This window comes from Hylobates moloch, unplaced genomic scaffold, assembly GCF_009828535.3.
Source record: "Hylobates moloch isolate HMO894 unplaced genomic scaffold, HMol_V3 SCAFFOLD_16, whole genome shotgun sequence".
Taxonomy (NCBI): Eukaryota; Metazoa; Chordata; class Mammalia; order Primates; family Hylobatidae; genus Hylobates; species Hylobates moloch.
The window spans coordinates 5,892,692-5,920,005 of NW_026652291.1; the positions used below are offsets into that span (position 1 = coordinate 5,892,692).

Genomic DNA, 27,314 nt, shown 5'->3' on the forward strand with positions numbered 1-27,314 from the left:
GTTCTGTATATATTTTGTGCCTATCTTCCTCTCTGTTTATCATTGCAGTTTGGTAAACATTCTGTAATAGTAATGTTTAACTCCTTTCTCTTTCTCATTTGTTGATCTGCTCTATCTGCAGAACTCCCTTAAACATTTCTTGTATGGCCAGTCTAGTAGTGATGAGTTACCTCGGTTTTTGCTTGTCTGGGACAGACTTTCTCTTTCAGTTTGGAAGTATAGCATTACTAGGTACTATAATCTTGACTGACAGTTTTTAATTTCCAGCACTTTGAATATATTATCCCAATCACTCCTGGCTTGTAAGATTTTCACCGAGCAATCCACTGTTAGTCTGATTCCTTTATATGTGAATTCATGCTTCTTTCTTGCTGTTTTTAAAATTCTCTCTGTGTCTTTGACTTTTGACAGTTTGACTATAATGTGCCTTGGAGAAGGCAGACCTTTTTGGGTTGAATCTACTTGGAGATTTTTGAGCTTCCATAATTATACAAAGCATGACTATACCTGGATCTCTATATCTCCAGTACCTGGATGTCTATATCTTTTGCAAGACTTGAGAAGTTTTCAGCTATTATTTCATTAAATAGGTTTCATATGCCTTTGCCCATCTCTTCTCCTGAAATTCCTGGAACTAGAATATTTGGTCACTTACTGCTTTCCCATATGTCACAAAGACTTTCTTCAATCTTTTTTTTTTTTTTTTTGGTCTGATTGGGTTACTTCAAAAAAGACCTGTCTTCAAGTTCAGAAATTCTTTCTTCTGCTTAATCTAGTCTATTGTTTGAGCTTTCAATTATATTTTTATTCCATTCACCGAATTCCTCAGTTTTAAGATTTCTGTTTCTCTTTTATGATATCTATCTCTCTGTTGAATTTCTCATTCAGGTCATGAATTGTTTTCCTGATTTCTTTGCATTTTTATCTGTGTCCCCTCTATCTCACTGAGTTTAATATCATTATTTTGAATTCTTTTTCAGACATATAATAAATTTTATTTTCTTTGGAATCTGTTGCCGGAGAGTTATTGTTTCTTTGAAGGTATAGTATTTCCTTGCTTTTTCCATGTTTCTTTTGCCTGTATGTGCATCTGGTGTAATAGTTCCTTCTTCCAATTTTATGGATTGGCTTTCATAGGGAAAGACTTTTCTATAGGTGCATCTATAGTGTTGGGTGGGTAGGGTGCTTTAGCTTGATTATGGATTGGCACAGTAACATAGTTTCTGTTTAATTTCTTCAGCTGTAATTAGTGCCAGTGGTATCTCTGAGTTTCTCAGTGGCTTAGACTGTCATTGTTAGTGGAGGCCATCCTGAGGCTTTGCTGAGGATGGAGATGCCAGGCAGGCCAATCCTTGAGCACCACTGGTGGCAACAGTGGGAAGGATGGGCCTGTGCTCAGGCCCTTGGATGGCATATGTGGGCGCCAGCAGTAGCAGGAGGGATGGGCCTCTCCTCAGGTGTCCTCCAATATTGCACACAGGCAGCACAACCTACATTAGGCAGGGTAAGCCAATCCCCAGGCCTCCAGATGGCATGCTTGGGTGTAGGCAGCAGTGGATGGTGGCTGGGCAGGCTTGTCCTCAGGCCCCTGGATGATGCATATGGGGGTCAGTGTCGGCAGGTGGGACAGGCCTCTCCTCAGGCCCTCTCAATGGCAGGAGCTGGTGGCAGCAGTCATGGTAGACCATTCCTCAGGCCCCTAGATGATGCACATGGGTGCTGGCAGTGGGTGGGGCATGTCTGGTCCCTAGACAGTGCGTGCAGGTGGTGGTGGCTGCAGCAGGTGAGGATATTGGTTCCCAGGCCCCATGTGGGCACGGGCAGTGGCAGGCAGGGTGCACCTTTTGCAGCAACCATCTTATGACAATGAGGTGATGTGCTGAGACAGTGGAACAGGAAGACAGAAGGATCCAGAAAATCTGACACCGTGGAGCCATCATAGTCATCCTACATTGCCTGCTTTGGGGATCATTTCACATGAGAGAAAGATTAACTCCTAATTTACTTTAAGCCAATTTGATTTTAAGCCTTTACTTTAGGCAATGCATGCAAATCCTGATTCAGAAGTCACTTCAGACATACCAGAACTCAAAACCCATTCTGAAAATAAAAAAATCACTGAAGGAGGTTCTTCAGCAAATGAAGACAACAGCTCTGGTGGCTGGTCACCAGAGGGGGTGCTGAGGCAGTACCTTTGCCAGAGTGTTGCGGGACGCAGTGATTCCCTCCAACATAAGTTTCACTGCCTGGGACAGAGGCTTCTGGGCACCCAGCAGCATACTGGTCTCCATCCCAAAAGCTGCCTGGGGGAGACAGAAGGGCAAGGTCATCCCTGGGGCACAGAAGGGCAGTAGATCCAGGGCAAAGCCTGGCATCATTCTGCTAGACACCTGGACTCTAGGCTAAGGGTTTATATGCATCATATCCTCAGCTGCTTACGATGACCCATGATAATTTGATCCCCATGGAATGCTGTGAGGATTAAGTAGCTCATAGTGCTACTCAATAAACTTGGCTTTTTCCTTGACAAGATGCATTTCCCCTGAAATGCAACCTTCCTTAAGTGTTCATTCTATACTAGCTTCACAGTGAAGTGAATGAACAGCAAAAATGATAAAGGAATAGCAATGTGATAAAGAGGAATCCAGTCACTGTCCCCACACTGCAGTTCCCTGACCCGCCCTGCCCCCACATGAAGTGGGGTTTGGGGTTACTGGGGCGACTGCTGAGTCTACTGGGGTGAAGAGCCAAGTCATACCCTATAGGGAGTGCGGAGGGAAGGCAGCCTTTGTGCTGAGAGTCAGGCAGACCTGAGATCAGATCTTGCTTCTGCCACTGACCAGCTACAGGCCAGGCCCTGCACCTGTCCCTTGCTCAAGAATGAGTTACTAGCCCCAACCTCACACTAGGTTGCTTTGAATATTCAAGGAGACAGAATGTATGCAGAATATATGAAGCACAGAGGAATTGCTGGTATGTTAGAGGAGCAGGAGGGAGGGAAGACAGAAGGAAAGGGAAGAGGGAGAGAAGAGACCCCTCTACCCCATGTGGCCCTCCTGGCCCCCATGCCCGACTGTCACCCATCACCTTGGCCAGGATGTCCATGGCGGTGTAGGTCAGCATGTCCTGCATGGACACTGGGGTCTGCCCATCTGCCTTGGCTTCTAGAATCTCCACCAGCTGCTCAGCCTTCTCGTTGAATGTTTCCATTAAGCTAACCAAGGAGCTGGAGAAACAGCACAGGCATCAACGGCCACTGGCCAGCCCAATATGGTGAACTGCCATGTGCCCTCCCTCTCCACAGAGAGGATACTGTGCAGAGTGAAGGTGAGTGGCCCCTCCCAGTCTTTCTGGCCTCCCCTTGAGACCCAGATTGCAGGTTGGAGTTGTAGTAACTAAACTATACCCTGGGGTTTCACCATTCTCCTCCACTCAGGATGGACGCTGTTCCGTTGCTCTTGTCCTAACAGTTCCACAGGTTCTCTGTTGGTCACTGTGGCCCCTCAGCCCTGACCTCAAAGGGACATGACAGTGTAGAAACTTTGGGCCTCCTAGAGTCCATGAGAGGGCAACCCCAGTTCCCCTCCTGCCCCTCTACTCCCATTGCCTGCTCTCCTTACCTGCCCTGCCCTGGGCACCAGCTGCAGCATTTTGTTTTCCCACTTCACTGCCTGTCCTTGAGCAATCATGATGTCCAACTCTATGTGGAAATGAGTCCTCAGATACCATTTGCACCCCAGAGCTCCCAACCCACAGGGCTCCCTCCCAGGCACAGAGCTTAGAAAGAGATATGGAAGAATGCACTCCAAACTCATAAAAATGGCAACCCCAAGGGAGCTGGAAGGAGGGGACTGCCACTTTGTACATTACATGTTTCTGAAATTTTGCTAAGAGAAAATGCTGCTTTTATAATTAAAAGAAATGTTATTTTTATTTATTTATTTTTCCATAGACGGAGTCTTGCTCTGTCACGCAGGTTGGAGTGCAGTGGTGCAATCTCGGCTCACTGCAACCTCTGCCACCTGGGTTCAAGCAATTCTTCTGTCTCAGGCTCCCGAGTAGCTGGGATTACAGGCACGCACCAGCATGGCTGGCTAATTTTTGTATCTTTAGTAGAGACAGGGTTTCACCATGTTGGCCAGGCTGGTCTCAAACTCCTGACCTCGTGATCCACCCACCTTGGCCTCCCAAAGTGCTGGGATTACAGGTGTGAACCATCACACCCGGCCCTAGAAATGTTAATCTTTTAATATTAATCTGAGTAAAGAGTACATGGGTATTCTTTGTCCTATTCTGATTCTTGAAACGTATCGAAAATTTGAAATTATTTCCAAATAGAAAGTTTTTAAAGAGAGAAATGGGGCCAGGGCCAGGGGCTCATGCCTATAACCCCAACACTTTGGAAGGCGAGAGCAGGAGGATTGCTTGCAGCCATGAGTTCCAGACCAGCCTGGACAACACAGCAAGACTCCGTCTCTGCAAAAAATAAAAATAAAAACTAGCCGGGCATGGTGGCACACTCCCGTAGCCCCAGCTACTTGAAAGGCTGAGGCAGGAGGATCACTTGAGCCCAGGAGGTCAAGGTTAGAGTAAGCTATGGTCACACCATTGCACTCCAGTCTGGGTGAAAGAGTGAGATCCTGTCTCTAAAAAAGAGAGAGAGAATGGGAGAAGAAAAACTAAAATAGTAACCAGCTTTTCATTGCCCATCTAGCCCATGCACACGCCTGGCAGCAGGCAAGCCTGGGGATCTCCACTCTCATCTGGTCCCTTTGCAACATAAAACACTTTGAACATGCTGTTGCTCTTGGGAGGGGGATGAAAATCTTCACCTGAGCTTAAGAGCTGGAGTCTGCTTCTCGCTGACCTCCACCTTCAGGTTGCCTTCCTGTTCCAAGGGCCTTTTAGCTCCTCCAAATACAATGCTCCTGCCCACCTTGGGGCTGGTGCACACATCCCCTCTCCTGGAGCACTCACCCTCTATCCCCCACAACCATCACTACCTGAATGCCTCCCTTCTCCAGATGGACACTCAAAGGCCACTTCCTCAGGCAATAACTCTTGAGCCCCAGGTAGGTGCAATATATGCTCCCACAGCACCCTTGAGTTTTTCTCATAATGCTTACATGGTTGGCAAGTATATATTTATTTGCAAGATTATTTGTGTTGTCTTTTTTAAAAAATCACATTTAACTTGATTATCCAGATAGTATGTGGCCAGTTATCGCACAAACACTGAATCTCTTGCAGCTATTGTAGAGACAAAACTGGGCTAGTGTTAGGTGAACAATAATATCCTGACTCTCTTGGTGGACTCAGACCAAGGTCTTCCTATAAAATCAAAATCTAGAAAAGTAGAAACTAGCAATCTACTCTCACAGTTTTATTAAAAGTACAAAATTATATTCTGTGTGGGTAATGGTTGGAGATGAAACTCATCAGTGGTTCCTATTTTTTCTTCATTAGTGAATTAGGATTCACCAAGGCTCAATAATACTTTTATAAACACTTATAGGCATCTTCTAAAGTTTCTTTCATAAAGCCTTGTAAATTTGGCATTTACATACTTATAGAGCAGTCATCTCTAAGATGACACCTTATTGTGAGGTTAAAAAATAAAAATATCTGGTGATGGTTGCATAATAATGCGAATGAATTTAATACCACTGAACTGCACACCTAAAAATGGTTAAGATGGTAAACTTTATGCTGTATGTATAAGAAGTTAAAAAAATAAAAATGTCTGTGAAAGCACTTTATAAACTATAAAGCACTGTTCAAACATGAGGTTCTATGTGCTGGAGATGCTTCCTCAAGACAATGACATGGTTATGTCATGATCATGTGGGCCATCATCTGGTTAGAGTTGATGTTTCCCATAACCTCAAAGCTTCCTGAAGTTTGCTTGGCTGGCCTTTGTAACCCTGGCTCTCGGCAAAATAAGTATTTCTTAAATAAATGTCTCTTTCCGATCTATTCCTTCCCATTTTCACTTCTGACAACCTTCCAGTAAGACTGAGACTATTCCAATTCATTGATTCACTTACGCATTCATTCACTCTATGGGCATTCCTGGAGGGCTTGTGGGGTGCCTGGTGCTGGGCGCAGGAGTCAGGGACAGGGTGCGTCTTCTGCCTTCAGGGATCCGTGGTCTAGTGAGGGAGGTGGACATGAATGGAAGCACTGCATTGGGTGTGACAGGTGCCTTGATGGAGGCATGAACTCAGCCTCAGTAGGTGACATCTTAGCTGGGTATCAAAGAAGGAACAGGAATTCCCCAGAGGTTCACACTGAGGCAGTGGGAACAGCAGAGATGCCAAAAAAAGCATAGTGGTTTCCAGAAAGGCTGGGGAGAGGGGATGCAAAGGTTGGAGGGGTTTAGGGGCAGACTGAGGGTGAATGGGGTCTGATCTTCATCTCTCAGATGATAGGAAGCCATTGAAGTCTTCAGAACAGGGGAGTGGCATGGTCAGATCTGAGTTTTAGCAAGATCTCTTCAGGGTAGTGAGTGGATACATTGGAAGAGGGAGACAGGAGGAGGGTAGGCCAACGAGGAGTCTGTAGCAAGAGTTCCGGCAAGGATGTTTATACAGTCCTCCACAGATTACATAGCTTCACAGTGGAGAAACCTGGTAGGCACCACCTCAACCACTGTGCAAACTTAACATGGCCAGCAACGGGACAAATCAGTAGCATGTGCCTCCTGATACAATGCCCCAAGGAGGACACAGCATCACTCTGTAGCATTACCACCAAAGAGGGATAGCCTGAGTCTAACAGTGGAGACAGCTGACAAATTCAAACTGAAGAACCATCTACAAAACTGTCCTGTCATCTTCAAAAATGTTAAGGTAAAGAAAGCCAAAGAAAGGCTGAGAACTGTTCTAGAATAAAGGGGGCTAAAGTGACAGGGGAATTAAATGAAACACACGAACATGGATTAGATTTTAGACAAAGAAAATAGCTACAACTGCACAAATGACAAATTTTGAATATGAATTGTGAATTAGATAACAATATTAGCTTAATATTATTAATTTTCTCATTTTGATAAACTATAGTTTGTAGTCATTGTTCATGGAAGTATTTAAAGGTGGGGAGCACAATGTCTCTAACTTGCTCTTAAATGGTTTTTAAAAATAAGTACAATATAAAAAATATAAATATATGTATATACACACAATTATAAATATATTTACATATGCACTCATAAAGAGAAGAAATGATAAAGCAAATGGTGATTTAAATAATAAACAATAAGTGAATCTGGGTAAAAGATATACAAGAGTCCCTTACACTATTCTGGCAATTTTTCTATAAATTCAAAATTATGTCAAAGATTACCTTCTTTCCAATGTTAAAATAGAGTTACCACAAGACTCAAAAATTCCACTAGGTAAATACCCAAGAGAAATGAAAACATACATCCAAACAAACAGTTGTACAAAAATGCTCATAGCAGCATTTTTCATAATAGCCCAAAAGTGGAAACAACCCAAAAGTCCATTAACTGATGAATGGATAAACAATATGTGGTATATCCATACAATGAAATATTATTTGACAATAAAAGGGAATGAGGCATTAATATAGATGACACCATGGATGAGCCTTAGAAACAAGATGCTAATGAAAGAAGCCAGGCATAAAGGACCACGTATTGCATGATTCTATTTATATAAAATGTCTAGAATGCAAAAATCCATAGACACAGAAAGTAATTAGTGGTTGCCAGCAGATAGGGGAATTGGGAAGAAATGGGGAGTGACTGCTTTTTTTTTTTTTGGAGATGGAGTCTCTCTCTGTCGCCCAGGCTGGAGTGCAGTGGCGTGATCTCAGCTCACTGCAACCTCCGCCTCCCGGGTTCAAGCGATTATCCTGCCTTAGCCTTCCGAGTAGCTGGGATTACAGGTATGTGCCACCACACCCAGCTAATTTTTGTATCTTTAGTAAAGATGTGGTTTCTCCATGTTGGCTAGGCTGGTCATGAACTCCTGACCTCAGGTGATCTGCCTGCCTCGGCCTCCCAAAGTGCTGGGATTACAGGTATGAACCACCACGCCTGGCTGAATGACTGCTTTTGAGAGTGATGAACGTATTCTAAAATGTACTGTGTTGATGCTTATAGAATTCTATAACTATACTAACGCCATTGAATCGTACACTTTAAATGGGTGAGCTGTATGGTATGTGAATTATACCTCCATAAAAGTTATTTAAAAAGTAAAATACAGTCATGTGTTACTTAACTACAAGGATACATTCTGAGAAATGTGTCGTTAGGGAATGTCTTCACTGTGTGAACAGCATAGAGTATACTTACACAAACCTAGACAGTATAGCCTACTACACACCTAGGCCATATGGTCTAGACTATTGCTCCTAGCCTACACACCTGTGCAACAGGTTACTGCAACACAATGGTATTTGTGTATCTAAACATAGAAAAGGTACAGTAAAAAGACAGTGTAAAAGACTTTTTAAAATAATCCACCTGTATAGAGCACTCACTGTGAATGGAGCTTGCAGGACTGGAAGTTGCTCTGGGTGAGCCAGTGAGTGAGTGGTGAGTGTGAAGGCCTAGGACATTACTGCATGCTACTGCAGACTTATAAAAACTAGACACAGGCTACACTGAGTTAAAAAAATTTTTTCTTTCTTCAATAATAAATTAGCCTTAGCTTACTAGAACTTTTTACTTTCAAAACTTCTCATTTTTTAATATTTTTGACTCTTGTAATAATACTTAGCTTAAAACACAAACACTGTTCAACTGTATAAAAATATTATCTTCTTATATCCTTATTCTATAAGCTTTTTGATTAATTTTTTTTTTACTTTTAAAGCTTTTTTGTGAAAAACTAAGACGCAAACACACACATTAGCCTAGGCCTACACAGGGTCAGGCTCATCAATATCACTGCCTTCCACCTCCGCATCTTGCCTCACTGGAAAGTCTTCAGGGGCAATAACAGGCATGGAGCTGTCATCTCCTATGATAATAATGCTTTCTTCTGGATGCCTCCTAAAGGACCTGCCTGAGGCTGTTGTACAGTAAACTTTTAAAAAATCTCTAAGTAGAAGGAACCCACTCTAAAAGAATGTTTAAAAATATAGTAAACACATAAATCAGTAACATAGTCAGTTATTATCATTATCAATATTATGTACTGTCCATAATTGCATCTGCTAGACTTTGGCATGACTGGCAGTGCAGTAGGTTTGTTTACACCAGCACCACCACAAACATGTGAGTAACACATTGCACTACGCCATTACCATGGCTTCAGCATCACTAGGCAATAGCGATTTTCAGCTCCATTATAATCTTAGGGGACTGTTGTCACATATGCATTCCGTCGTTGACCGAAACATCATTATACAAAGCACAACTATATCACCAAAACATAAAAACTAAAATGAATAAAAGAAGAAGCCCTGACGAGGAGTGATGAGGGGAGATCTTGGAGGACAGGAACCTCCATGCTTCTGGCCATCGTGGGCACTCAGCCCTTGATGATCCCAAACTGCGTGGGGGCCCCATTCATTCCCACTTGGCCAGCCTGTCTCTCTCTCTCCCTTTTGACTATTAACACCCTGTCTTTCCCCTTTCTCCTCTCTCCCTTCAGCTGAGTGAGGCCTCCTTGGGTGGACACTTCCCTCCCCAAGGCCCACCTACACTTCGGCAGCCCCCACTGCCTCTGGCCAGGGAGGAGCCACGGAGTCTCTGGACACACTCACCTCCGGCTGAAGGCCAGGTCTATGACCCTCCGCTGCTTGTGCCAACGCTCATAGTTGCATTCAGACACCAAGCCTTGGCCGAAGAGTCTGTAGGAGACACACACGTGACGCAGGAAAGAGGGTGGGGGTGGGGGGTGACTGCTTGATGGGCTTGGGGCCACATTTTGGGATGATGAAATGGTATTGGAGCTAGGCGGTGGCGATGGTTGTGCCACATTGTGAATGTACTGAATTCCACTAGACTGTACCCTCTAAGGTGGGGAAAATGGTGAATGCTATGTCAGTTTTACTGGAATTTTAAAAATAACTTAAAAAGGAACAGGATGATCGTGTTACCCAACCTCAGTGGCCTCTATGTTCCCTGCCATCTGGAGGTTGGGGGAGAAGGAGGAAACTGCTCGTGACAAGAGTGGGGCCACTGTTTACGGGGCACTCATCACATGCCTGGCAGCCAGGGCCTCAGGCCTCAATTCTGCACCCCACATTCTGGACCGCACTGGCCCTCGCTCACAGCAGGGCTCTCCTGGCCTCCCACCCAGGCCTTCCACCCCACCTCCTTACCTCTCACCAAACACAGTCTGGAGCGCACGGTACATCTTGGAGTCCTTGTTGTACTTGGTTGACATCAGGAACTTCTAAATATCCCCAAAAAACCAACATAGGCTCATGCACCCATGAGTAGCTGCAAGATGCTCTTCTGAGACATGCCCCAAATAATCACCACTGGCTGAGTCCCAGCCGCAGTGTGCCCACTTCCCATGCGTGATCCCACGCGATCCTCCCTATCTTCAAGTAACATCAGCCGTGTGGGGATGGGGAAAACGCAGCACAGAGGGGGCGCGGTGATTTTCCTATGGATGTACAGTCAGAGAGTGTGGGGAGGGCTTGCTCGCTCCAATGTCACACTTGGAACCCCATACCATGTCATCTTCCAAAGCAGCAAAACAGGAAAAGGCAAATGCTGCTCTGAAAACAGAGTGAGAAGGGGAGAAGCCCTTCTGGGAGAGGAAGGGCTTCTGGGTCACAGGAAGGGCACTCGGCACAAATTTAATATTGCTAGCAAGCACTCAAGCCGGGCAGTCAAGGAAGTGTGAAGGTACATTTCCACCTGGGAAGGAGAAACTGCTAAGGACTTACCCTTGTGCCATAAACAACCAGAAAACCTGGGAAATGTATGAAATGTCTGCTTTCAGACACTGGACAACAGGCAGTGCAGGATTGTGAAACTCCCCGGAGGAAAGCTTAACTTACCTCTCCAAGAGCTGGATGGTAACAATAGTAACATTAGCCAACAGCTCTTGAGGCAGGATTGCCCAGTGGTTAACAGCGTGGGCTGTGTAGTCAGCCAGCTTCAATTTGGATCTGGGCTCAGCATCCCTGCTGCACCACGTGCTAACTCTGGGACCCTGGATGAGTTACTCACCTCCTCTGCCCCTCAGTTTCCTCATCTTAGATGGATATAGGAAGAGTTCTTCCCTGGCAAGTTTGTTGTGAAGAGTGTCAGTTCTACATGAGAAGTGCTAAGAATGGTGCCTGGCACATAGCAGGTGCTCAATAAATGCCAGGTGCACAGCTGCACCCTGCAGTTCACTCAATGCCCAGTCAACCCAAATTGCTGAGATTACAGGTGTGAGCCACCATGCCTGGCTGCGGGTGTTGTTTTTATGCTCATCTTACATACAGACGGAGAAACTGAGGTTTAAAACTGACCCAAGGTTACACACATAGTAAATGGTAGACACAGGATTTGAATCCAGGCAATTTGCTGTGGAGAGAGGGGAGAGACGGCTATGATCCAGACCAAGGGAGCACAGGTCCCCTGCTACCTTCAGGCAGAGGTGCGCGAGTGGGAAGGGGCTGCAGGGATTGCGGGGCCCAGAACCCAGAGGCCTACCCTCTGGGCTATTGCTTTATCCTGTGAGTGCTCGGAAGCAGTAAGAGGATGACTCAACTATCAGTTAACCCGGGTGCTGCTAGCTTCTCTGAGATTAGCTCCTGGGGGTTTAATATCGATTTTTCAGCTGAGAAGAAGCCCTAGAATTGGCTGACTTTGTGTCATGAACCACATTCCAAGGACCTCAAATGTACCCCAAACACTGTCATTTGTAACCCAAGTTCTGTCCCACCAAGAGGAAGACTGTGACAGTAAATGCCCACCCTACAGGCCCCTCTTAAATACCCTAGAGTCACCTGAGGTCTAAGTGAGCCATTCTTAGACTGAACTGGAGATCCCTACTACCATTAAGGCAGAGTAGCCTCAGTCAGGGTCTGACCAGCTGACCCCCACAACCAGGCACCCCCATGGCCTACTGTCCCAGAGGCTGGGGATCCTGTGATGGCCTGGTGACATAAACTGTGGCATGTGAGGGATGCACAGGGAGCCCCCAGTGCCTTGCTGCTTCCTCTGGTCACACACACACTGATGGCACACTTCCACCCAGGAAGGAGAAACGGCTAAGGACTTGCCCTTGTGCCATAAACAACCAGAAAACCTGGGAAATGTATGAAACATCTGCTTTCAGACACTGGAAAACAGGCAGTGCAGGATTGTGAACCTCAAGAGAAGGAGGGGAAAAATGTGAGACCTATGACCTAGGATTACCCGGCTTTCTACCCAGAGGCAATTCCAGGACAGCAGCACAAAGAGAAAAGACCTAAATGCAGTTCAGCAGATGTGCCAAGTTGAATAGACAGAGATCAGAGGCTAGGCAGACCAAAGGAGGCCAGAATTAGTAGGACAAAGTACCAGGGAGAAGCTATGCATAGAAAGAGGAGGACAAAGTACCAGGGAGAAGCTATGCATAGAAAGAGCAGGACAAAGTACCAGGGAGAAGCTATGCATAGAAGGAGCAGGACAAAGTACCAGGGAGAAGCTATGCATAGACAGAGCTCCTACACAGCAATCTGCATGGGGTCCCTTGGGTCTTCGGATGTATACCAATCTATGCAAATGTAGGGTGGAACTTCAGAAGACTGGCCAAAACAACTTCTGGGGAAAGAAGAATTACTGGGTGACTACAGACGGAAGAATTCTCAGAGCTTACATGGGGCCAATAATTATTCAAGTTTCCTCTACCCAGAATAGAAAAACCTCAGACACAAGACCTTCAGTAGAGGCCCCAGAATGGTCACTCCTTAGCAGTAGGGCTAAACTAGCTCTCAAGTAAAAGTCTACTCTAGACCCCCACTCATAAAAGCCTTAAAGCAAGCCTGAAAAGGATCAAACTGATCTGCAAGTAACTTTATCATCTCTCAGAACGAAGCCAAACAATCTCTAAAGGAATATAACAAAATCTAGTGCCCAAAAATGTAAAATTCACAAGGTCCAGTATCCAATAAAAAAATCATTATCTAAATATATATACATAAATACATAAAAAATACATACCTAAATACATGCCACAAAGCAGGATATTATGACCTATGCCTAGGCCCAGATAATGGAATGATAGAACTAGCAGACAAGAACTATAAAACATGTATTACTAATATGATCATGGAACCCACATATCAAGAAATTCAAAGGATCCCAGATAGAATTAACAAAGAAAAGTACAGCAAATAAAGTACACCAAGGCAGATCATAATCAATTGCTGACATCAGTGATAAAGAGAAAAATCTTAACAGTAGACAGAGATGAAGTGGTATAATATTATTTGAAGAGATATTTATATAAGTTAAAGATGAAATTATAAACCCTAAGAAAACCACTAAGAGAGAAAATGAACCAAAAAGATAATAGTGGTTAGCTGGGCATGGTGGTAGTCTCAGCTACTCAGCAGGCTGAGGTGGGAGGATTGCTAGAGCCCAGGAGTTTGAGGCTGTGGTGAGCTATGAAACAGAGTGAGATCCTGGGAACAGAGTGAGATCCTGTCTCAATCAATCAATCAATCATTCAATAAGACAATAGTAGAGATGAAACAGAATACTAAAACATACTTAATTCAAAAGAAGGCAGGAAAGGAGGAAAAGGGAACAAACAACAGATGGGACAAATAGAAAACAAACAGTAACATGGTAGATTTAAACACAGCCATATCAATAATTACAGTAAATGCAAACGGCCTAAGCACTCTAATTAAAGGCAGAGATTGTCAGACTGTATAAAACAGCAAGAATCAACTGTGTGCTATATATAAGAAACCCACTTTAAATATAAAAATGCAGATAGGTTAAAAGTAACATAATAGAAAAAGATATAACATGCAACACTAAGCATAAGAAAGCTGGAATGGAGGCTGGGCATGGTGGCTCACGCCTGCAATCCCAGCACTTTGAAAGGCTGAGGTGGGCAGATCACTTGAGGTCAGGAGCTCAAGACCAGACTGGCCAACATGGTGAAACCCCATCTCTACTAAAAATACAAAAATTAGCTGGGTATGGTGGCAGGCACCTGTAGTCCCAGCTACTTGGGAGGCTGAGGCAGGAGAATCACTTGAACCCGGGAGGTGGACGTTGCAGTGAGCCGAGATCATGCATTGCACTCCAGCCTGGGCAATAAGAGCGAAACTGCTTTTCAAAATAATAATAATAATAAAGCTGGAATGGCTTAAAGTAGACAAAATATACTTGGAGTAAAGAATGTTATTAAGAATAAAGATGAAAATTTCTAAGGATAAAAGAGTCAATTCATCATAAAGACAAATCCATCCTAAATGTGTACACACCTGATAACAGAACTTCAAAATACAGGAAGCAAAACTAATAGAACTGAAAGTAGAAATAGATAAATCTATGATTATGAAGGGTTCAACATTCCTTGCCCTGCAACCACTAGAACAAGTAGACAGAAAATTAGAAAGGATTTAAAAGATTTGAATAACACTATTGACCTAATTGACATTTCTAAAACACTTTATTCAACAATAACACAATATACACTCTTTTTAAGGGTTCATTAACATTCACTTTGATGAACCATATGCTGGGCCATAAAACAAATTTCAATTAATTTAAAAGGACTGAAATCATGATGATGAGTATTCTCTCTGACTTTACAGAATTAAATTAGAAATCAATAACAGAAAGATATCTGGAATATCCCCTAATATTTAAAAATTGAATAACATACATCCAAATAATCCATGGTTCAAAGAATAAATGACAAGGGAAGTTAGAAAATATTTTGAACCAAAGGAAAATAAAACATATCAAAATTTGTGGTAAATTTGTCCTAAAGCAGTGCTTAGAAGGAAACGTGTAGCTCTAAATGCTTACATTAGAACAGAAAAAAATGTCTAAAATCAATTGTTTAAACTCCATCCTAAAAATCAGAACAAGAACAAATTAAGCCCAAAGTGAATACAGAAAGGAAATAAGAAAGAGGAGAAATTGGCTGGGTGTGGTGGCTCACGCCTGTAATCCCAGCACTTTGGGAGGCTGAGGCAGGTGAATCACTTGAGGCCAGGAGTTCGAGATCAGCCTGGCCAACATGGTGAAACCCTGTCTCTACTAAAAAAATAAAAATTAGCCAGGTACAGTGGTTAGCGCCTGTAATCCCAGCTAGTCAGGAGGCTGAGGCAGGAGAATCACTTGAACTGGGGAGGCAGAGGTTGCAGTGAGCTGAGATCATGCCACTGCACTCCAGCCTGGGTGACAGAGCAAGACTCCATCTCAAAAAAAAAAAAAAAAAAAAAGTGGAGAAATCAATGAAATAGAAGACAAACAATGAAGAAAACCAATAAAACCAAAAGCTACTTCTTTGGAAAGATGAATAAAATTGATAAACCTTTTGGTGAACTGATCAAGGAAAAAAAAAAGAAAACCCAAATTACTACTCTCAGGAATGAGAGAGGGAACATATCACAGATCCTACAGACATTTAAAAAAAAGAAAAGAAAATCTTATGAACAACTTTATGCTAATAATTTAAGCAAATTATGTAAAGTGAACAAATCTCTTGAAATACGTGAATTATCAAACTCAAGAAAACAGAAAATCAGATACCATATGTCAACTAGAGAAGGAAATGCTGAAACATGCTACAAGATTAATTCACTTTGAAAACATTATGCTAAGTGAAATAAGTCAGATGCAAAAGGACAAATGCCATATGATTACACCTGTATGAAGCACATAGAGTAGTCCAATTCACAGAGACAGAAGGTAGAATAGTGGTTTCCAGGGTCTGGGGGCAGGGGAATGGGGAGTTATTGTTTAATGGATACAGAGTTTCAGTTAGGGAAGATGAAAAAGTTCTGGAGAGGGATGGTGGTGATGGATGTACAACAATGTGGATGTCTTTAATGCTGCTGAACTCTACACCTAAAAATGGTTAAAATGGTAAATTTTATGTTATGTACATTTTATCACAATTTAAAATTTAAAATGTACAATGTAAAAAAAATTAAATTTGTAACTTAAAAGAAAATAAAAATTTCCCTCAAATAAAACTCCAGGCCCGCATGACTTCACTGGTGAATTCTATCAAATAGTAAAAGAAGAAATAACATCACTCCCATACAAACTTTTATAGAAGATAGAGGAGGAAGTTACCACTTCCCAACTTATCCTATGAGGTCAGTATTAACCTGATGTCAAAACCAGTCAAAGACATTACAAGAATCAAATATAGAAACAAAAACTCTTAACAAAATGTTAGTAAATTGAATCTAACAATAATTAAAAGATAACATATCACGACCAGGAATGCAAGGTTGGTTTAACATTTGAATATCAATCAGTATAATTCACTATATCAATATATATCTTTAAACTTCTCATTAAACATCACGAAAGTCTTCATGCATGGTTTTTGGTAGCATGCTTTAACAAGTCTTAAATTGTGTCTATGTTTGAAATTAAACTTTTAATGAAAAATTATTTTTAACATTCTGCTAGAGATTCCTGGTTATTCATTCAACCTGTCTCCTTGTCTTGACCCTAAGCTGTATTTTATCCCTCTCAGAGTCACCACAGCCACCGTCCATTGCAGAGAATTGCCCCCACACATCTGCTGTGCACCCACGGTAAGAAAAAAATGCATCATTGTTTATTGAGCAATTGCTGTGTGCCAGGCAGGGGCTAGATGGCTCATTTATATTATTTTGGTTCTATTTTTACAACCACCCTGTAACAGAGGCACCATCTGTATTTCACAGATGAGGAAACAGAGGCCCAGAATGATGAAGCAACTTGTCCAAGGTCCCATAGCCAGTTGGTGGCAGAGCCTAGAGTTCAGCCTAGTTCTGCCAACTCCATAGCAGACAGCCATTCTTAAAACCTTCATGGCAGACATGACAGACAATGCCACCTGCCTTGGTTTCCTCATTTCATATCTTTTTTTTTTTCTTTTTCTTTTTTGGAGATGGAGTCTCACTCTGTCACCCAGGCTGGAGTGCCGTGGCACGATCTCAGCTCACTGCAACTTCTGCCTCCTGGGTTCAAGTGATTCTCCTGCCTCAGCCCACCAAGTAGCTGGGATTACAGGCGCCCACCACCACACCCAGCTAATTTTTGTATTTTTAGTAGAGATGGGCTTTCACCATGTTGGCCAGGCTGGTCTCGAACTCCTGACCTCAGGTGATCCACCAGTCTCAGCCTCCCAAAGTGATGGGATTACAGGCATGAGCCGCTGTGCCTGGCCCTTTTTTTTTTGACATGGAGTTTCACTCTTTTCACCCAGGCTGGAGTGCCATGGCATGATCTCTGCTCACTGCAACCTCCACCCCCCAGGTTCAAGTGATTCTCCTGCCTCAGCCTCCCGAGTAGCTGGTATTACAGGTGCCTGTCACCGTGCCCAGCTAATTTTTGTATTTTTAGTAGAGACGAGGTTTCGCCATGTTGGCCAAGGGACTAATAAGAGTCCCTACTCCTATGAGGATTAAATGGGTCACTAATTGTGAAGTGCATAGAAAAGTACATAGTAAGCACCATTTAAGGATGTTTTGACATATTATTTGTTAAATAAACTGATCAATTTTTAATTCTCATCATAGCCCTGGAGATAGGGTTATAATTCCCATCTCACAGATGAAGGAACTGAGGCCAAGAAAGGCAAACTAAACATGTGTGCACCAGTTGGGCAAAACTTCCAACCCAAATGGGGACAGCAAAGTCCCCATCTACTCCCCACATCAAACGGCAATGCTTGCGAGAGTCCCCAAGCAGTGGGTGCTTAGAGGGAAAGACGCCATTCCCTTCTGGATCTTTGGGAAACCAGCTGAAATGCGCCTGGCTCTGGAACATTCATCCAAAGTCTCTGGGACCAGGCCTCACTTCCCCACCCCAGGGAAAGGCAGGGAACTCCCTCATGGAAACCACTCTGCCTCCTACCTTAACCGACTCGGGACTTGTGACGATGACTGAGGTTTTGTGGAAGACGTTGACCCGCACGACAGGTCCATACTTCTTAGCCCTGGAAACCAAAGTGACCCGAAGGAAACTGTCAACCACCTGAGGTATGACCATCACCAACCCTGCCCAGCAGAGAAACCGATGTGTCCTGTCCCAGAAGGTGCTCAATGCATGCTACCAAAAGAGTGCTATGCTGGGGCTCAGGAGCCCTGGGGGCAAGGCTCTGCCCTGTCGCTCACTCAGGCCTCAGTTTCCACAGCCATGGAATAGGGTTGGAAACACCCCTTCTTTGATTGTCCCAAAAGGTTGTCCTGGGAATCAAACGATTTGCATCTTTGAAAGTGCTTTGAAAAATGTAAAAAAGTGTCACACCAAACAATGACTGTTACCTAGTCACACCCCCTCACCCAGTTTACAGATGAGGAAACTGAGGCTCAGAGAGCTTCTGATGGCTGGTCTAAGGTCCTGCAGTGGGTGAATGGCAGAGCATGGCTTCCAAGCCAGCCTCACCTGCCTCCACTCGGGGGAGGAACTGCTGGGGCTGGGAGTAACCTGGGCTAGGGGAAGGTGAGGCTGGGAGTCTGTGTGCTGGAATGGGTTGGGGGAGCTGCCCAAGGGAACCTGGAGTAAGGGCAACAAGTGACAAATGAGAACCCACCAATCCAAAAACACATCTTGGAGCACACGGCCACCAACCTCATCCTTTTTCCAAAAGCAGGGGAGGTGTCCTAGAAGGAAACTAGAAGAAATAGGAAACATTAGGCTTACCAGCAGTCAACAGGAAAGAACGCTCCCTTCCCCACAAGATCTTATTACTAGGCCCACTTCACAGACAGGAGGACCAAGGCATGGGGAGGTTACAGCACTGGCTCAGGGACACCAGTCAGTAAGAATGAAGACAGGACGCAAACCCAGATCTGACCAGTTCCAAAGACCCCCTTGGAGAAGAAACAGTTTTTTTTCCTGTCTCCCTGGCACAGAAGTTGGGGGCTGGCAGACAGAAAGGACTCAATAATATTGTGTGGAATCACCCTCAGATATTCCCCAATACTGACCACACTAGGCACCACGCTAGGCTTCACCCCTCCAACCTCCCCACATGGCTGATCAGTCTGTTATTAATCATATTATATAAGACAGCCGAGATGGAAGGGTGAAGTCATTTGCCCACAATTGCACAGCTGGTACCAGGGCTCCCCAAAGCCCTTCTCAGCAAGGGATGGTTTGGTCATATAAATCTGCTGTGTTCACCAAATTGTAAACAAGCCAGTGCAGTGTCATCCTGAAGCTCATTCCAAGGGGCCCATGACTTCCTGTCTCCTGTATGACTTTATTCCTACCAAGCTCAATGCAGCATCCCCAACGGGTGACAACAAAATCACATTCTCCCAGGGAGAGGCAGAGTAAATAAACAAATAAAGACAATGTCAGAGGGTGATAGGAGAAAAAGAGAACAGAGTACGGGGAAGAGGAAGTGCTGGGGATGAGTGTGTGGGTGTCCGTGTAAAACCCATTTATGCCTAGTGTTCCATTACTGGAACGCTAAGCTTGTCGAAGTTATTTATGTCCTACTGCTCAAGGTCATCACCAAGGTCTGACTTTTCAAATTCAAAAAATTGCAACCTCAGGCATAAATGGGTTAACACAGGCAGGGCAAGGAGTGTCCCTCTAAGAGGGTGGCTTGTGAGATGAGACCTGCAAGGAGGGGAAGAGCCTTCCAGGCAATGGGAACAGCAGGTGCCAAGGTCCTGAGGTCAGAGTGTGCTTGGACAGTGAGGAAGCCAGTGTGGCTTGGGCAGAGTACTTGAGGGAAACAGAGTACAAGGTGGGGTCATCAAGACTGGGGGCGGGTCATGTAGAGCCTTGTGGGCGTGGTCCAGATTTTTGCTTTGACTTTGGTGAGCTGGGGTCCACTAGAGGGTTTTGAGCAGAGCAGAGACGGGCTCTGACTTGGGTTTGAATGGATTGTTTTGCAGCAGTGCAGAGAGTAACCAGGGTAGGGGAGGAAGCAGGGACACTAGTGACAGGGAGGGACTGGGAGAGGTGACGAAGGCTCAGAACAGAGCAGGGCAGCAGAGGCAATGATAAGAAGGAGTCAGATTCTGAATGCACTGTGAGGCGGAGTACTGGAATGTGCCGTTTGGCTACGGGGCTGTGAGGATGGCTCTGTGTTTTTGGCCTGGGCTGCTGGAAGAATGGATGGAGCGACCATCTACCAAGAAGAGGAGGAGCTGGTTGGGGCGGCAGAGCCACTGTGCCCACCCCCTGCAATTTGCCAGGGCCGTCTCTGGCTCTGCCCACAGGAGATGAACCCACTTTGAGCAGCCCTCCACCAATGACCTCAGCCCCTCCACTTCTGGGGTAGCTCTGGGCATGTGCCCTACACAAGTCCCCAGGGTTCCCAGAGAATTGCACCTGTTTCCCCCAAGAAGTAACTTGTTTTATTGGTTTGTTTACCTTCTTTATCCACTCCCCTCCTACTGCTCAACCTGGGATCATCCCCCACCTCCTAAACTACTTACACTTCATTTCTTATCTCAGGATCAGCTTTGGGGGGACCAATCTCAGACAAGCAGATGAAATTAGGAGCTTGACTTGGGGCCGGTAAGGTTTGTGGTGGACTATTGAGCAGGAAGTTAGACACTCAGATCTGGAGCCCAGGGAAGGGCTGTAGGCTAGAGACATAAATTTGAGAGCCCACAGCAGAGAAGTGGTATTTCCAGCCCAGTGATTGGATGAGGCCACAAGGGAATGGATACAGACAGCGAAGAGGACCAAGAACTAAGCCATCACTGAGAAGCTGGGAGCAGTGGGACAGCCAGCCAAGTGGACTGAGCAGGAGCACTGGGGAGGAAGGAAGAGAGCCAGGAGGGTGGGTGAGAAGCCAGGGGAGGATGCGGGACAAGGCAGAGGGGGCATCGGCTCTGCCCAGGCTGCTGGGGGCCAGGTCAGACGAGGACCCAGGGCTGGCGGCTGGGTTCAACAACATGGAGATCACCGGGAACCTAGTCCCCAGCAAGTTTGGTGGAGAGGTATGGGGCAGAGAGAACCAGAAGGGAGAAAAGGGAGGCCCAAAGACAGGCAGTCAGCCAGGTGGGTCACCATGGGGGGCGGCAGCTGCAGGGAACGAGAGGGTGAAGGGAAGGGTTTTGTTCCAAGCTTTGAATTCTTGCATATTATATAAAATGGGGATGATGCAGAAGAGGAGGAAAAGTGCTGATTTGGAGGAAGGGGGTGCTCCTAGGACAGGGTTGCTGAGCACAGGGGGCAGGTTGGCCTGGGCTACCCTCCCGGAACAGCTGGAAGGTGCGCGTGGGCCTGGGGCGGGAGGTGGGCAGCTGCTTAGTGGAGCCCAGGAAGGAAACTCGCACCGGCTGCTCCCTTTGCTCAGGGAAGTAGGAGGCAAGAATAAAAGCTGAGAGTGCAGATGGAGGGGGAGGTGATGGGGACTGAAGCAGGAAGGGAGAGTAGGCGAACAAACGCCCTGGGGAAGGAAGTACAGGGTGGCCGCCTGCCTGCAGTGGAGGCCCACGCCAGGTGAGTGGCCTTGAACTTGCAGGAAGATGGGCTGTGGACATCACACATGCCTGGATATATTTCCAGAGTAAACTAGTGTCCTCACTGTCCCTTCCCAAAGCTCACATTTTAGGGGAATGTTCTCAGTTTTGAGTCACTTAAGTGAGGACAAAGTCTGAGCTGAGCTTCCACCCTAACCCCTGGGATTCCCTGCCACATGGGAAGGAAGGTGAGTACCATCTCAGGAAGACAGAGGGCACAGAGAGGGGTGGGGTCCCCATGGTCCAGCCAGAAAGGGAACAAAAACCCATTCCTTCTGGCACCTGCAGGGGGTGCGGGGGAGGGGACAACAGAGCAGGAAGACCCAGGTGTTAAGAAACAAGCAGGTAAGGCTGACACCATGGCCAGACATGGGGACTTGTTGCTCAGTGCCCCGGCAGGCAGAAGCCCACTTGGCATGTCCCTGGTGATAGACTGGACATGGCAGAGCAGCCCTGGGAGAGGAGAGAGGCAACCCCTCACTGCCCGCCCCCACCCCACACCTCTCCAGCACATCCAGGTTCCTGCAACGTCACGATTGGCTGAGTGGGGACCCAAGCTCTCCTGTGGGCAGAGAAAACCTCGGCCAGTGCACAGAGCAGAGGCCATCTGGAGAGCCCACGAAGTCACCCAGTAGTGGAGGAGCGGGCTACCCACTAGGGGTAAGCGTGAGGGTGAGGGGCCATGATTGTGGCTCATGCCAGAGGGGCAGGGTGGCGAGTGCTCAGCTGGGCACCCAAAGCTTATCAGATGCACCACCCGCCAGAGCCAGCTGTGGGGTTCCCCCATGGCTGGCCACCCTGCTCCTTGTTGAACAGCCCCACCCAGCAACTGGGCAAGTCGGAGTGGAACCAGCACTGTCCAGGAGGAGTCAGCTTATCCCCAAATAAATAAAAATTGGGAGAGAGAGACCTTTCATTGTCAAGTTTACATCCACTCCCACATTACCAGGAGATTAGGGGCTGATGAGGAAAGTTAGAACAGAGACAGAGAAATAAAGAAGCTACAGGTGTTTGTGTGGGATCTGAGTGTGGAGGTCTGAGTTTTCAGCTGTTACACGGATCGGTGCAGCAGGATGTGGTAAGAAAAGCACAGAAGAAGGGCACTCAGGGAGGGCCTCCTGCAGAATGAGGAGGATGAAGAGTTGCCTCTTGCAGCGAGAGGGTTCCTTGCCCGCCAGCTGGCCAAGCCCTGGGGTACCCAGGGGCAAATGCCGCTACTGGAGACTCAACATACAGATCTCTCGTCAATCACAGTGTCGCCAATCATAGTTTAAAGATCTAGGCTTTTAATGCCAAGGCATCGGGTTTCTGCTAGAAGAGGTTCCAGAACTTTCATTTAGTGCAGTTTTATATTTGACCACTAACCAATTTTTAATCCAAAATCTTTTTATATATGCATTGTTCAGTTCACCTCCTTAGAATAAAGAGCCCAATCATGATTATATTCATCTTCCTCCCACTCCTCCCTCCGCACCCCACACACTCAGGTCACATGTAGACTCTGTGGTATAAGATTTGGGAAGAATTTAGCCATAAAAAGGAAAGCAATAAGGACACATGCTACTACATGAATGAACTTTTGAAACATCATACTAAGTGAAAGGAGCCAGATACAAAAGGCCACATATTGTATGATTCCATTTATATGAAATGTCCAGAATAGGCAAATCCATAGAGACAGAAAGCAGATTCATGGCTGCCAGGGCTGTGATGGGTGGGAGAAAATGAGGCGCGATGGCTAATGGGTACGGGGTTTCTTTCTGGGGTGACAAAACAGTTCTGAAATTGGTGGCGATGGCTGCACAGTGCTGTGAATACACTAAAAACCACTGAATCATACACTTAAGAATACATTTTATGGAATGCAAGTTACATTTCCATTTTTTTCAAGATTTAAGTTCTGCTTTCTCAAGACACAGAGACCAGAACAGGTCATTTGAGTTTATGAGAAGACCAAGTAACAAAGAAACTTACCAGAACAAGCACCAAACTCATTCAATTCTAAGTGCTGATGGCTGCTCTGAAAACTTGAGAGGGTGATAGTGTCCATCACAGGACTTACGGGAGATTTCCACCATTCAACCTTGAATCGCTATTGATCGAGTGTCTACTATGCATGTACCATGTGCTGCTGCATGTCGGGGACGCAGCAGTGACTGAGACAGACAGGGGGCCCACGGAAAAGACAGACACTTAACAAAAACTTGCACAAATAATTACCCAATTAATATTATGCTGTAAAGGAAAATTACAGTGATTTCAGGGTTTATAAAGTGAACATAATATTTTTGGGGGAGCAGGAGGAAACTCCCTGAGGAGTTAGCATTGAAGCCAAACCTGGAAGGCTGGGGGAAGAAGCATCCAGGTAAAGTAGAAGGCAGAGGAGCTAAGCAAGAAGAGAGAGAGCACCAGAAGGGCAGAGAGCCAGCAGGGGGAACAGTTACCTCCCTAGGTCATCAGCCACAGAGATCTTTCCTGAACGCCAGTAACATCTGGCTTGTGCTGGAGAATGGGTGCCTTCCAGAATGTTCATGTCCTGAGATTTTAAAAAGCGTGTCTAATACCATTGTTTATTCATTCATTCAACAAATATTTATTGAGCATCTGCAACATGCCAGGCACTGGGGATACACAAGCGAACACAGAGTGTCCCTGTCCTCCCGGGGCTCACATTCTAGAGGGGGAGACAGACAGTCAACAGGTGAACAGACAGTCAACAGGTGGAAAGAAGGTAACTTCAGAGGTGATGGCCCCTGAGAAGTCTGGGGCTGGGTGGTCTTTACACAAGGTGCTGGGCAAGGCCTGTTTGAGACGAGCAGAGGAAGAAGCCCGCCAGGCCCAGGCTTGAGAAAAGGACCCTGGGGGAGGGAAGCTGCGGGGGAGGGGGCGGGGGGGGAGGTTGGGAGGAGAAAGGCTGGGGGCAGTAGTGAGAAAGCAAGAAGGAAGAGTAAGGTGCAGAGTGGGCTCTGAGTGCTCGGCAGGGGCCTCGCGGGCCATGCAGCCGACTTAATTTAGAACTGCATTTAGTTAAGTGATGGGAAGCCCTTGGAGCAGGGAAATGACACATTTAATTTAAGCTTCACAAAGCTAAGCTTGGGGAGGGGATGGCAAGTTGCGGGGGGTGTAAGTTGCGTGGGGGTGGGGACCAAGAATGCAATTGTAAGTACTAAGGAGAAGACAAATGGGGTGTCCCAGAACAGAAATACAAGCAAAAGGAAACATGACTGAAGTACAGCGTGCTCCAATCCAGGCTGACCCTGTCCAAGTCCCAAAGTTAACAGCGCCCACTTTGGAGGCAGGCTGACCTGGGCTTAAATCTAGGCTTACCAACCGTGTGACCTTGGGCAGGTGACTTCACCTCTGCGCGCCTCAGTCTCCTCGTCTGAACGATGGGGTAACGATAGCGCCTACCTGAAAGGGCTGTCGCTGCCATCACGTTTGTGGGGCCCAGCTGTGCGCGGTGGGCGCCCAGCAGCTGCTGCGGCTGTGAGTAATTTGTTACTAAGAATAGTTAGCGCCCCTCTCCTGGCCGCCGACTCCCAGCGGCCGCGCGCACTAGGCGAGGCCGGACCCCCGGCCTGGACGCCGGCTTAGACGCTTTCCCCCGGCCCCCAGTTCCAGCGCCCCAGCCAGGCCCCGCCCCCAGCCCCGCTCACCTGGGCCGCGGCGGCCCGGGGATGTGCTCGTAGCGGCTGCGAGCGCGGTGCACGAAGGTGCAGCAGAGGCCGAAGGCGAGCAGGACGGCGCTGCCGAGCAGCAGCAGCCCGGGGCTCATGGCTCCGGGGCAGGCCAGGCCAGGGTCGGGCCGGGCGCCGAGGGGGCCGGGAGGCCGCGAGCCGACTCAGCTGTCAGCGCCGCGCGCCGCCTCGGCCCCAGGCCCGGCGCGACCCAGCACCCTCCCCGCCCGCTCGGCTCCGCCCCCGCCGACTCCGACCCCTCCCAGGGCGCACAGTCCCCGCCAACCACGTCTCCGCCTCCGGCTCCGGCGCTCGGGGCCCTCCCCCGCCCCGCCCCGCCCCCCAAAGCTCCGCCCCAACCTCCACACCGCCCCAGCCCAGGCCCCGCCCCGTGCATGTAGTCTTCACCAATCACAACTCCGTTTCTGGCTCAGCCCCCCAGGCTCCGCCCCCCACCTCCTCAGACTCAGGTCCGCCCCAGCAGCAGCTCCGCCTAGAACGCGTTGTCCCTGGCAACGCCGATCCTCAGCGCTCTGGCCCGGCGGCGGCGCGAAGTCCTGCTGGCTGGCTCCGCCCGCTTCGGCGCCACCAAATAACGGCATCTTTCCGCGCGCGGTCTTAGGCCCCTTTCTTTCTCCCCAAAACCTGCCCGGAAGCCCCATCCCAGCCTGCAAAAGTCCGCATGACGCCGACTGTTCCCAAACTTCTCCTTGGAACCCCAGACCCCCAAAGTTGTTCTCCAGTTGTCCCGGGGCGCCTCCTCCGCGCGGACAGTCCACGCCTAGCGCCCGTGGTCCGCCAGCGGGGCCCACGGGCTGGTGGCAGGATCCTGCGGGACCCAGGGACGCCTGTGTCTGCGACCGAGAGCGCACGGCGTGGCCGGAGGCTGCTCTCCCAGAGACTCGGGCGCCTGCCGACCCTCCCAGACCAGGCGAAGCCCCATCTGAGGCACTGGCTCAGGCCTGAAGGAGTTGGAGTTGGAGGGATGAAAATCTGGGTCCGCCCTCCAGGGAAAGCGGGAAATGTGCCGGGGATGCGGGGGGAGGGAGGAGAAGGTATTTTCGAAATAATGACCAGGGCTTCCCCCTCTGTCGTAACCCGCGTCTCCTTGCCCATCCCGTATGAAGATGAGGCCAACTCTGGGCGTTTTAGTTCCCAATTCCTATCCCGAGGGACTACCCAGCGTGAAAGCCGTGGCTGGGGACGGCCAGGTGTGCCCACTCCTGGCCCAGGTAAAGGTCCCCCGGGCTGGAGGGAGGGGCCCAGGGAGTGTAAATGCTGCTGGGTTTCTAAGAAGAGGCAATACCTCTGCCCCACGCTTGAGCCAGTCCTGGAGAGGTTGGGGGTTGGAAAACGAAGGAGACCTTTGTACCGCCTTCCCTGGTATAGCCAGGGACATGGGACATGGCTGTTAGGGGTGTGTGGGCTGAGGGGCGACGGAGAGGCCCAAGCACGGAGGAGGCGGGATTACTGCCCCCCGGGCCACCGCAGCCTGGACAGGTGGGCAGCAGGGCGTCCATCCCCCCGGCGCCTGGCCCGGCCTCCCAGGTGGACTCGGGGACGTTGGCTTGCCACGGCGCCCCCGTGTGGCGGCAGTGACAGGCAGCCGCAGGCGCACATGGTAACTCAGGCTGGCCCTGCTGGGGTGAGGTGTGGAATGGGGCCACCAGGTCCCCTGTGGGCTGTGAAAGCTCCGGGGCTTGGGAGCAATTTGGAGGGAGGATGAGGCTGCAAGAAGGAGGGTGTGGATTCCTGCGCGCTGGAAGGTGGGTTGGGGTGGTTAGCTAGAAGAGAAATGTGACCGCATCACATTTAGTATCCAGTTTGTGGAACGACTCCCTGAGATTACACAGTGCATCGCACTGTCTGGAGAGGACTTTCTCTTGCCTTGTCTCTCCAGACCCCTGGAACAATGGTACTGTTAGCAACAGCAAATCCATATGCGTCTGCAGCAGCCTCAGTTCTTGCCTCCTCCGAAGAAAGAATTCGACTGAGGGGCATAAGGCAGAGTGAGAGGCAAGTTTTAGAGCAGGAATGAAAATT

General features: G+C 47.5%; 1 protein-coding gene across 1 annotated transcript in view; it reads right to left on the bottom strand.

The window, feature by feature from the left end:
• LOC116484938 (cholesterol 24-hydroxylase) overlaps positions 1-25,534 on the bottom strand; it is a 42,774-nt gene extending 17,240 nt beyond the window's left edge. The window contains exons 1-7 of the mRNA XM_032180017.2: positions 25,251-25,534; positions 18,696-18,776; positions 18,017-18,098; positions 10,303-10,376; positions 9,742-9,828; positions 3,088-3,226; positions 2,193-2,303 (exon numbers count right to left, since the gene is read on the bottom strand). Coding sequence (XP_032035908.1) covers positions 2,193-2,303; positions 3,088-3,226; positions 9,742-9,828; positions 10,303-10,376; positions 18,017-18,098; positions 18,696-18,776; positions 25,251-25,369 — 693 coding nt within the window. The 5' untranslated portion in view covers positions 25,370-25,534. The remainder of the gene's footprint in view (positions 1-2,192; positions 2,304-3,087; positions 3,227-9,741; positions 9,829-10,302; positions 10,377-18,016; positions 18,099-18,695; positions 18,777-25,250) is intronic.
• Between the last annotated feature and the right edge of the window lie 1,780 nt (positions 25,535-27,314).